Consider the following 12,480-nt stretch of genomic DNA (forward strand, 5'->3'; position numbering starts at 1 on the left):
GAGAAGACGATTGAACATGGCCCCTCCACCAAAGACGCCATCCTCAAATTCCTGCAGAGCCCCATCAGTTATGCCATCTACGCTGGAGTCTGCTTTCTGCTCGTCACATTCCTGTGGCGTTATGCGGTCAGCGTGGACTGGTCAAACAGAACAAGACCAGAATCCCTCTTCTCATCAATACCGTGACCTTGCCACATGGATGACAACCCAGACTCCCAATATTACAAAAAAAAAGAGAAAATAACTGCCCCTAACCTGCAGCATAATATCTTTGCAGGATTATTACCCCTACCCCTCTATACCTTGCCTAAAAAAAAAAAATAATAAATAAATAAAAAAATAAAAATATTCTCCTGTGGTGGGAAGCTTTGTGCGGATACCGTTACCACACCCGAAACCTTGGAAGGATTCCCTGTAGAAGGAGGGATGTGGTGGGCGCCACAGCCCACCGGTCTGGACCGGAGCGTGTCTGGAAACGGGAGTCACAAAACGAATATCCCGTGCAAAAGTAGGAACCAAGGAGATACCAAGGCTTGCGGGATGGCTTTGCCCATTCCCCGTCTAAGCACATTCCCCGTCTGAGACCGGCGCTATACAGAAGTAGCCAAGGATTAAGTGGCTGTTTTGAAAAAACTCTGCCTGAGGAGGAAGCCAGGCAACGGGAGAGGGGGGGGTTTTCACTGTATTGCCAGCTCCATACCCCGGCAGAGGAGGGGGCCACCCGCAGAGGTCACCGAATTCAGTGCTAGAAGAGTCCACCACCTAACAAAAAGCTGTGCAGTAGGAACCGAAGAAGGTAGTGGTAACGTAATACCGCTGCCACAGTAGTAGCCAGCGCTTGCCCCGTCAGCGCAAAACTAAGGGGGAGGCCTGAGACTATCCGTGGAAGCCACGTACCATACTGCCCCAGTTAAGTAGAGCTAACCTTAAAAAGTCTACCTGGAAGTGCGCTGAACAGGAGCAACTGCCAAGCTAGCACCAGGGTAGGACCCCTACCTGAGGGGGATGTACCACTGCAGCGACCACGAACATTAGAGAAAAGCTGCACCTGTGGAGGAGAACACGCTAGTAGCTAAACCAGAGTGCCAGCATAACCACTTTCCCAGAGAAGGAGGAGTGGTGGGTAGAGAATAAGGAGTCAGTGACACACTCGACTCGCTAGAACGTACTCACCATATAGGTGTAATGGTGTACGCACTACGTATTGATGCGGACAATATTATGACCGACTGGAACCGTGGAGGGAGATGGGGTTGTCTAGGACACATAAGTGATGCTAGGAAACCCCTCGAGAAGACAGAGGATGTTAAAATCATGCGAAAAACCAGCAGCAAAAGAAAATAAGGATACAATGAGGAATAGCCACCGTGTCTACTGGCGGCACCCATATAGCACTAGAGTAAGAGTACCGGGCACCCGCAAATACCGACTGTTGCCATGCTCCCTTGTGAAATAAGTGAAGGCACCTAGAGCCATGGCACAGCTGAATTGCAGCATCTGAAGCCGTTTAGTTATACCCGTGCTTGTGGATCACTTGTCGAAGGGGGTAATGCAACAGGAAGCACGGTGATGTGCAACACTCCGCCTATGGAAGGATAGCGCAACAGTTGGGACCGTAAACAATGGAAGGTGAAGTGCATACGGCAAGTACTTAAGCCAGTGGTAGGGATGATAATCCACCTATGAAGGGGGTAATGCCCATGGCGAGAACTAATGCATATGGCGAGTCTGTACCCCGTGGGAGTGCAATTATTGCACCTAAGTAAGGGGGTAATGCATACAGCACGCAATATAACCAGTGATAATGTCATCACGCCACCTATGGAAGGGGCTAATGCTTTTGGCAGGTACTGAACCAAAAGTTATTGTAAGTAGTCCACCTACGGCAGGGGACAATGTATAAGGCAAGGACTGTATCCCAAAGTAGTGCAGTTACTCCACCTAAGGAAGGGGGTAATGCATATGACAAGTACCGAGGAGAAAGATGTCCTGCTGTGGTCCGCTTGCGCGTAGGACTACCCCTCAGAATCTCACCCCTGCCCGTTGTGGACTGCGCAGGTGGATTTATCAACCAAACTACCCAAGGTCTCTCCACCGGATTGCGCAGGCGGTGCATTATCAACCAAACGACCCGGGAGGGTGGATTGGGAATGTCAGAGGGTCTGCACTATAGGATGGATTGGAATCCTTCAGAGGTCCTTCATTGGACTGCGCAGGTGGAGAATTATCAACCAAACGACCCGGCGGGTGGATTGGAAATACTTCAGCTGTCCTCCGTGGATTTGCAAAGGTGGAGAATTATCAACCAGAAGGCCCCGGAGGGCGGATTGGGAACTATGAGAGGTCCTCCTCATCCGAGATAGGACACGGGCCCAGTCAGACCACACAGACAGGGTGGCCCTGCGGTGATGAGGGCTGAGGAGGGGGACCCGTATGGACGCACATATTGTTTTCTTTTTTTTTTTTATAAACTAGAATGCCGGACTGGATGACAGAGGCAGGAAAGGGGTTAAATTCCTCTGCATTATACACACTTGTACAAGAGGGAGAACCCCAGATAACCCGGTGCCCGGCCTAAAGAAATGGCTGGCCAGGAAGGCTTAAGGCTGGCCAGGTGGGTGGAGCTCAAGAGGTTCTGATTGAGGGGGAAGTAGGGCGGGAAGAATTTGCACCAGAGTGCCCCCCAAACCAGGGGACGAAGGATGCGACCCAGCAGGCCGCGAAGCGGCGATCCAAAGAGAGGGCTCCCCCCCCTCCCTGCGCACAGCCGATCAGGAGAGGCCACCGAATTCTGCACCGCGGGCCGGGCAGATACCAACGGACAAAAGCAGACACAAGCGCGGGTGGGAACACCGATGCAGTGCACGGCCAATCCCGCTGCGGTTAACCCCATCCAGAGCGGCGCGCTCTCACTGCAGCGTGTCCGCTTCCGAAAGGAGTGGATCATGGCAGTAGGTGTGGGGAGCGGGAGCCTCTTCCGCTCCCCCTCTGCATGTCTGACCGAGCGCCCAGGTCCACAGCGGTGCGCTTGGCCTCCTGCTGAAGAACAATGGCATTAACCCTCTATGTGCCTTGTACGAACGCCCGGCAACGAACGCGGGCCGGGCAGATGCTGACGCGACAGAGCAGTCACACACGTGGGCCGGAACACTGATGCGGTGCACGGCAGATCGCAGGTAGTTAACCCGCCCCGGAGCGGCGTGCCGGCGTCTGCTCCTGAAAGGGGTGGATCATGGCGGTAGGTATCGGTGGAGCGGGAGCCTCCTCCGCTCCCCTCTCTGCAAGTGTGACCGAGCGCTCCAAAACCACAGCGGTGCACTCTGCCTCCTGCTTTTTTTAAAACAGCACCATTAACCCCTTATGTGCTGGTAGAGGGCGAGTGAGTGAATAAAGGCCAGAGAGAGTGCCAGCGGGACTTGAACCCCTGAGGATATCAGACACTGGCGGCACCCCAGTGGTCCCCCTGGAATCAGTGATTCTCCAGCCATAGGCTGACCTGCGTGATAACCAACAAGGGAGGGAGGGGGTGGGAAGAGGGTTAAACATACTTACCTAAGTCCCGTGTAGTCACCTCATCTTTATCCTCACCCCTTCAGCTACTGACACCGTAGTGGCAGGACGCTGGAATAGGGACTTGGATGGGTGACCCTCCCGCTGGAGGGATGCAGGGGAGCGAGGCTGCCCTGGTCCACCTTGTCTTCTTGTGGGGGAGGAGGCAGCGTGGCAGACCAATGCTGGCATGCTCCCCCAGGAGAACAGGGAGGCGAGGCGACCACTGTTTCCCACCTCAAAAGAAGGAAAATAAAAAACTAAAAATAAAATAAAAAATCTTCAGGAGGTCTTGCCTCCTATTGACACTAGAAAAAACTGAAGCTCTCTCCAAGCTGGAGGGGTTATAGCTGCCCGGGGAGGAGCTAACAGCTTTATCTAGTGTCAGCGCCTCCTAGAGGACATAGCTATACCCACGGTTCCTGTGTCCCCCCAATAAATATGGTCGAGAAAGTCGCAATTTACCACTGGAAATGTCTCAAATGTGGTCTGGACAGGGGTGGTTGAAATGGCGCCTTTCAGTTAAAAAAAAGTCTTATTTTAGTGCTATTGGTGTTAAAATGTCGCAAATCAAGGGAAATAGGCGGAAAATCAAGTTGATATTTAGAAAAAGTCACATTTTACAAGCAGCCTGCACCTTTTGATATATGAGGTGAAACAAATAACCACTTTTGATTTGTAACGTTAGTATGTTTTTGGCGCAAATCATGCCATTATTGAAAAATGACCCCAACTGTGTATTTGGAGAGTTAGCATGTGAGTCACATAGTACGAAGGTGGGAAGGAGGCTGATAAATCAGGAATAAAACTCTCCCATCCATTATCAATAGGGAACAGTGATGAATAGCTGCAATATTGGCAGCAGTGTATACCTGCTATATATCCCAAGGGGGAGGAAAGTCTACATCAAAGGGGCTGTCCACCTTTTATTAAGATATTGCCTCTCCCTAGCATAGGCCATCACTAGCTGATCAGCGGGGGTCCAGCACCTGCAGTCATAGGGAGCAGTCCGCTATAATGCTGATGGAGCTGGGGGCTTCTGGTGCCGGAGCTACTGCTGAACAGCTGGTTGGAAGGGGCACAAGGTGTGGGACTCCTGCCCATCAGCTAGGGATAGTCTATCCTCTCCACCTTAATAAAAGGTGGACAACCCCTTTTAGAATTACTATTTGGAACAATTCAAGGACAACATTTGTCCCAAATAAGTGGATAGATATATATGGGATGGATAGATAGATAGATTAGACAGATATGGAATAGATAGATAGAGAGACAATTGTTTTCCGGCTTTGTTGACGTCATTTGTGCTTCCATCAGAGCTATATGTCGGGATTATGCCCTAACAAATACCACCCACGAATGCCGCTGTATAAGTGTACCGTGTCATACGTCTTCCACTGACTCAGACTGAAAATGTATATTGTGTTCCTCTATATAAAGCACAGCAGGCTACACTTTCCTGTGCAGAGAACACCAGCCCAGCATATGCCAAAATGACCCGGTTTTGTCATAAGCCGGGTGCATGGGACCCCACTGATACATTCAGGATGTGGGCATCGAGCTTTTGTTACACACACCAAATGTGAAGTAAAAACATGATGAGACAGCGACAGACAAGTGCTTGGTGCATACCGTACAGATCAGGTCCATGAGGCGTGAAGACATTATACAGGACAATATTAAGAGGGGCTATCACAAGCTTTCCATAATAATAACTATCAATGGCCACCAAAGGAACCTGTAACACAAAAAAACAGAGAAAGCAGTCATTTTTTAAACAAAAGACAAACACATGGGAGATTACAGCACATATAAACCATACATTTGGGACTGCTGGATTCCAGTGGTGTCCTTAATTTGACTGATCCGGCAAATCCCAATAGTGAGAACATAGGCAGAGCCTAGAGAGGATACTCTACAGGACACTGCATGGCCAGGAAGCTCCCCAGTTTTGCCATGTACCACAAGAAATATTGGTGGCATATCGCTAGGATATATCACCAATGTCAGATACATGCCAGTCCCACCTCTGGGGCCTGCAACTATCTATAGAACGCAGCTTCCAAATAGAACGAGAGCTCAGCGGGTATGCGTGGCCGCCCTCTATTCATTTCTATAGCAGAAGTGCGCTCTCATTTTTATGGGACTTCCAATAATAGCCAAGCGCACCTCACAGCTATTTTCGGCATTCCCATAGAAATGAATGGGGGGCAGCCACGTATGCGAGTTGCATTATCCCGAGCTATGGGCGCTCTGATCTACAGATAGCTGCAGGTCCTAGAAGTGGAACCTGCACTTACAGTTGCAAGAAAAAGTATGTGAACCCTTTGGAATGATATGGATTTCTGCACAAATTGGTCATAAAATGTGATTTGATCTTTATCTAAGTCACAACAATAGACAATCACAGTCTGCTTAAACTAATAACACAAATAATTAAATGTTACCAGGTTTTTATTGAACACACCATGTAAACATTCACAGTGCAGGTGGAAAAAGTATGTGAACCCCTAGACTAATGACATCTCCAAGAGCTAATTGGAGTGAGGTGTCAGCCAACTGGAGTCCAATCAATGAGATGAGATTGGAGGTGTTGGTTACAGCTGCCCTATAAAAAAAACAAGCCAGTTCTGGGATAGCTTTTCACCAGAAGCATTGCCTGATGTGAATGATGCCTCGCACAATAGAGCTCTCAGAAGACCTACGATTAAGAATTGTTGACTTGCATAAAGCTGGAAAAGTATCTCCAAAAGCCTTGCTGTTCATCAGTCCACGGTAAGACAAATTGTCTATAAATGGAGAAAGTTCAGTACTGCTACTACTCTCCCTAGGAGTGGCCGTCCTGTAAAGATGACTGCAAGAGCACAGCGCAGACTGCTCAATGAGGTGAAGAAGAATCCTAGAGTGTCAGCTAAAGACTTACACAAGTCTCTGGCATATGCTAACATCCCTGTTAGCGAATCTACGATACGTAAAACACTAAACAAGAATGGATTTCATGGGAGGATACCACAGAGAAAGCCACTGCTGTCCAAAAAAAAACATTGCTGCACGTTTACAGTTTGCACAAGAGCACCTGGATGTTCCACAGCAGTACTGGCAAAATATTCTGTGGACAGATGAAACCAAAGTTGAGTTGTTTGGAAGAAAAACACAACACTATGTGTGGAGAAAAAGAGGCACAGCACACCAACATCAAAACCTCATCCCAACTGTGAAGTATGGTGGTGGGGGCATCATGGTTTGGGGCTGCTTTGCTGCGTCAGGGCCTGGACGGATTGCTATCAAAGGAAAAATGAATTCCCAAGTTTATCAAGACATTTTGCAGGAGAACTTAAAGGGGTTGTCCAGGTTCAGAGCTGAACCTGGACATCCCTCCATTTTCACCCAGGCAGCCCCCCTGACATGAGCATCGGAGCAGTTCATGCTCCGATGCTCTCCTTTGCCCTGCGCTAAATTGCACAGGGCAAAGGCATTTTTCTGAGTTCCGGTGACGTACCGGGGCTCTCTATGGGGCTGACAGGAAGCCCGGTGACGTCACCAGCACTGATGGGCGGGATTTGGCTCTGCCCTAGCCAGTAAAACGGCTAGGGCAGAGCTAAAGCCCGCCCCTCAGAGCCGGTGACGTCATTGAACACACCGCTGGGCGGAAGTTACCGCCCGGCAGTGTGTTATTGAAAACACAAGAGCCTGTGCCCTGCGCGATCTAGCGCAGGGCACAGGAGCGCATCGGAGCATGAGATGCTCCGATGCTAGGCTCAGGGGGGCTGCCGGGGTGAAAATAAGGGTATGTCCGGGTTCAGCTCTGACCTCAACCCGATTGAGATGCTGTGGCATGACCTCAAGAAAGCGATTCACACCAGACATCCCAAGAATATTGCTGAACAGAAACAGTTCTGTAAAGAGGAATGGTCAAGAATTACTCCTGACCGTTGTGCACGTCTGATCTGCAACTACAGGAAACGTTTGGTTAAAGTTATTGCTGCCAAAGGAGGTTCAACCAGTTATTACATCCAAGGGTTCACATACTTTTTCCACCTGCACTGTGAATGTTTACATGGTGTGTTCAATAAAAACATGGTAACATTTAATTATATGTGTGTTATTAGTTTAAGCGGACTGTGATTGTCTATTGTTGTGACTTAGATGAAGATCAGATCACATTTTATGACATATTTGTGCAGAAATCCATATCATTCCAAAGGGTTCACATACTTTTTTTTGCAACTGCATCTGACATTGGTGCCATAACCTAGCAATATGCCACCAATGTTCCAGTTGAGACAACCCCTTTATGGCCAGTGTACAGTACCAGCTAAGTTCATGCTCACGCAACGGATTTTGGCACGTATTCCGCGCTGAAACATACAGGAAAATCATGTGTCCTGGCTCCAACTGATTCCCAATAAGAATCCGCTCCGTGGTTCTACGTGGTTTTCAAAACCCTGCCAAGAAAGGACATGCCTGCTTGGGGTGGGTGCCGGCATGCAGATCAGCTTGTTCTCCGCAGGTAAAATCTGCAATCAACTCCGCACAAAAATCCAAACTATTTGGTGGGGATTTGCTTCTGCAGACCCCCCTGCGGGTTCTTTTTGCAGCATTTCCACTATACGTGCATGAGGCCTGAAGTATGTCTATTTCCAGACACTAATAAGTTCCAGGGCTCTCTTTTGCAACATACAAGCTTACCCATTAGGCAACCACTGGTAGGGGCAGGCAAGTGAAGAACAAGCAGCTAGATGGCGATCATTAGGGGGACGTGCGCAGGCAGAGCTGTACTACAGAAGTGTGTTCTTCTATAGACTTTCTATAGCTAATAGTTTTCCATATGGTTTATGCTAAGCAGGTAAGCCTGACATGCAAAAACCAAAATACGTGTAAATTCAATACTCACAGAGTCTAAACTTACCAGAAATAATATCAGCGCCACTAGACACCAATTAATAAAACTCTTCCACTTGTGTTTCACAAACAGCACATCAAAGGCGATGGGCACCCTGAAAATAAAGCAGGAATTGAGATATTTTGTGATAGCAAACTCGCTTAATGGCTATGGACTCCTTTGATGTGGGAAAATTATTTTAACATACAGTATGTTACTGGTTACCAAGAGTTAAAAAGCTGCACTGGGTTTCATTTTCCATTCCTTCATTCATCAACCTGCTTCACGTTTCAGACTTCTCTCATGAGCTCACCTCCTGTCCAGTAATGCATGCTGGATAGATGTGTGTGCGCCCAGGATGCTGCTGCCCTCACTAGCTACCAGCAGGCTGCCAATGAGTTCTCTCCTCTCTATGTACACTGATACACAGTAGGGCTGCAGCTAACTGGGGGATCTGTGGGTGGCACCGTTACGGGGAGGGGGATCCGTGGGTGGCACCGTTACGGGGAGGGGGATCCGTGGGTGGCACCGTTACGGGGAGGGGGATCCGTGGGTGGCACCGTTACGGGGAGGGGGATCCGTGGGTGGCACCGTTACGGGGAGGGGGATCCGTGGGTGGCACCGTTACGGGGAGGGGGATCCGTGGGTGGCCCGTTACGGGGAGGGGATCCGTGGGTGCACCGTTACGGGGAGGGGATCCGTGGGTGCACCGTTACGGGGAGGGGGATCCGTGGGTGGCACCGTTACGGGGAGGGGGATCCGTGGGTGGCACCGTTACGGGGAGGGGGATCTGTGGGTGGCACCGTTACGGGGAGGGGGATCTGTGGGTGGCACCGTTACGGGGAGGGGGATCTGTGGGTGGCACCTTTACGGGGAGGGGGATGGGGAGGGGGATCTGTGGGTGGCACCTTTACGGGGAGGGGGATCTGTGGATGGCACCATTACGGGGAGGGGGATCCTGTGGGTGGCACCGTTACGGGGAGGGGGATCTGTGGGTGGCACCGTTACGGGGAGGGGGATCTGTGGATGGCACCATTACGGGGAGGGGGATCTGTGGATGGCACCATTACGGGGAGGGGGATCTGTGGATGGCACCATTACGGGGAGGGGATCTGGGGCACCATACGGGGAAGGGGGGATCTGTGGATGGCACCATTACGGGGAGGGGGATCTGTGGATGGCACCATTATGGGGAGGGGGATCTGTGGATGGCACTGTTATGGGGGGGGGGGGGGAATCTATGGATGACACTATATAGCATCTTATGCTATATGTGTCATCCACAGATCCCCCTCCCCATAACAATGCCATCCACACATCCCCCTCCCCATAACGGTGCCATCCACAGATCCCCCTCCCCATAACAGTGCCATCCACAGATCCCCCTCCCCATAACAGCCCTGGCCCCTTAAGCGGCAGTAACTTTTACTTTAAATCACTGCATCTTCTTTTACCTTACAATGAAGCTCCAGTAACAGGCAGAGCGGGCGGCGGCATAACGTCTCTTACTCACGTGACGCGCCTGCTCCACCTACTTTATGAATAAAGCAGGCGGAGCAGGCGTGTCACGTGAGTGACGTTACGCCGCCGCCCGCTCTGCCTGTTGCTGGAGCGTCATTGTAAGGTAATAAAGATGCGGTGATCTAAAGTTCAAGGACCCCCAGGCATAGCGCCTGACCGACCGCTCCCGCCTGCATAGCAACGAATCGGCCGATTATTCGATAACGGGATTCGTTGACAACAATAACGTTTATTAATCGTTGCAGCCCTAATACAGTCTATGCATCCGGTGAAAAGATATATGCACATGTGACAGAAATGTCACTGATATTTTCTACAGCAATTCTGCAAGAATCTTCAGCGGCAAATATGCCAAGAAAACAGAAGAGTACTCAAGACATTATCACAGGAAGCTGGGTTGTAGAGAGACCGGTATAGAACCAGACAAGGGAGCCAGGGAAGCACATGAGAGGCAAGGATTCTTCTTTTTTTTTTTTTTTTTTCTTTTATTTAGGACTTGTAGATTTTAAATGCGGATCCATGTCAAATGTGCATGAAAACTTATTCATGTGGATTTGGTGAAGAAAAGAGTCTCCTGCGACAAATTCGTGACCGGCATGCTGTGACTTTTAAAACAGGTTAGTTTTACATACGGAAATATTCCATAACGTGGACATGAGATTTGGGAATTTCTCTCTACTGTCTAACATTGCAGGTCTGCAACACAAAAATCCATGTGACAAATCCTCAGCGTAATACACAATATGTGCCTGTAACTATACAGTTCTGGTTGCGTGTTTTTAGTTTTTCCACTCTCTCTGTACTCCAATCCGCGGTGTACATCTTCCTTCCTCTCCCTGCTGCTATCTCTAATGCAAAAGAAGAGATGGGGAGAGCAGAGAGAGTGGCAGAGCAAAATGGAAGAAAAAAAAAAAATGGTTTCTTTAATTAAGAAAGCAAATGAACCAAAAAATAAAATAAAAAATGCAAAAGGTGTCCATAGCCTTTAACGCATTTCACCGAGCTCAAAATGTTCAGGTCCTTTGCCGCATCTTCGTTGCAATACCTATGTGACGGTGTGCCAATTATAGGGATAAGAAATCACAAGTGAGGACTAGCCAATTTCCTTAGCTTTAAACGTGCCTTAAAAACACATCCTTTTAGACAGGCTTACCATGTACCCCTAAACTGACCCTTCCCCATTTAACCCCCTGGCCCTCCTTCAGAACTGAACGCCATCTTCTGTCAGTAATCCCCACACTCAATGCATTACCTTATGCAGCTCCATCTATTCTATTTACAGTAGCACAAAGATGACTGGACCATTTTAGAAAATATCAGTTATACTTTTTGTGTCACTCCCATTTCCTCCTAGAGTGTAATATAGTGTTTCAGCTGTATATTAGCCAGTTATCCTGTGATGTCCATTTTGATTTGTACATGAACCCTCTGCATTTTAAAGCGCTGCGGAGTATAGTGGCGCTATATAAAGATTATTAGCAAGTAATGGCATACTGCAGTTACGTGTTGCCCACTGAAATATCCCCACTCTGTGGACACAAACAGTGATGCCAAAGGAATGGAGAGGAGTCCTAAATCCTAAAAGGTATGTATAAGTGCGAGGTGCCGGTAATCAATATAATCAGACAACCCCTGTGAGGAATATGAATTAATATTTACTGTCAGTCATGTTCCCACACCAACCATCTGCTGAAAGGTAGCAGAGGTAGTGAGCTCCATAGGGGGGGCTTCCAAGCCAGCCAGATGGCAGAGAGCTTCTAGCAGTCCACCTTTGTTTACATTTCTCACCTCCATTTAGCCAGCCAGGAACCCAGCTAATGGAACAGCAAAAACCTCTCTGCAGGGGTTTAGGCCATTCCCCAGTTCAATGCACATTATCAGACATCACAGAACCGGCGACTTATAAGAAATTATAAATCGCTCGTCCATCACAGACATAAACCAGATGCATATTTGTGCCCTTGTGGCCACGATGTACAGGCCCGTAGTCATAGCTTGGTGGTGGGATGCCAGGGAGGGGAGATATACATATCTCCCCACAGAAACCAAATAACGGTACTATGCTTGGACTCTGGAGCCATGAGCCCTAATCGGTTTTGTGGCTCATGTGCTGCCAAGCCCAGCAGACGGGGGGTGGACCCCTCCCAGAGCCCGGGAGGGAAGGGGCCAGCTACAGGTTAAAAGCCTTGTGCCAGCAAGCGGGCGTGTCTTTTCTCTGAAGGAGGGTCACATCGTGCCATGTGTTTAGAGGGACCTGCAACCTGCTGACATCACTGCCCTCCATATGACTACAGCAAATGACTCATCATAACCCAAAAGGACTCAGCCATGGGGTAAACTGACTTTCGCTCTGTTTAATCCTGTTTGTACCATACCACCTGTATTTGTAACCTCAGACCACTGTATATATCCTTGTGTGTGTATAATGTATTGTCTAGTGAGGCCTTAAAACGATTAAATATATAATTTATTCTTGTGCTGTTTTGTATCTCGATCATGAATCCCCACGTTCGTGTTTCGGCCTAGTA

The 12,480-nt window shown here is 49.0% G+C and overlaps 1 protein-coding gene across 3 annotated transcripts in view; it reads right to left on the reverse strand.

Moving 5' to 3' along the window:
• Nucleotides 1–12,480, reverse strand: part of ALG9 (ALG9 alpha-1,2-mannosyltransferase) — a 170,398-nt gene that overhangs the window by 126,450 nt on the left and 31,468 nt on the right. For all 3 annotated transcript variants that reach the window (XM_044282301.1, XM_044282300.1, XM_044282299.1), the window contains exons 7-8: nt 8,459–8,546; nt 5,182–5,287 (exon numbers count right to left, since the gene is read on the reverse strand). In XM_044282301.1, coding sequence (XP_044138236.1) covers nt 5,182–5,287; nt 8,459–8,546 — 194 coding nt within the window. The remainder of the gene's footprint in view (nt 1–5,181; nt 5,288–8,458; nt 8,547–12,480) is intronic.

Source organism: Bufo gargarizans, chromosome 2, assembly GCF_014858855.1.
Source record: "Bufo gargarizans isolate SCDJY-AF-19 chromosome 2, ASM1485885v1, whole genome shotgun sequence".
NCBI classification, from domain to species: Eukaryota; Metazoa; Chordata; class Amphibia; order Anura; family Bufonidae; genus Bufo; species Bufo gargarizans.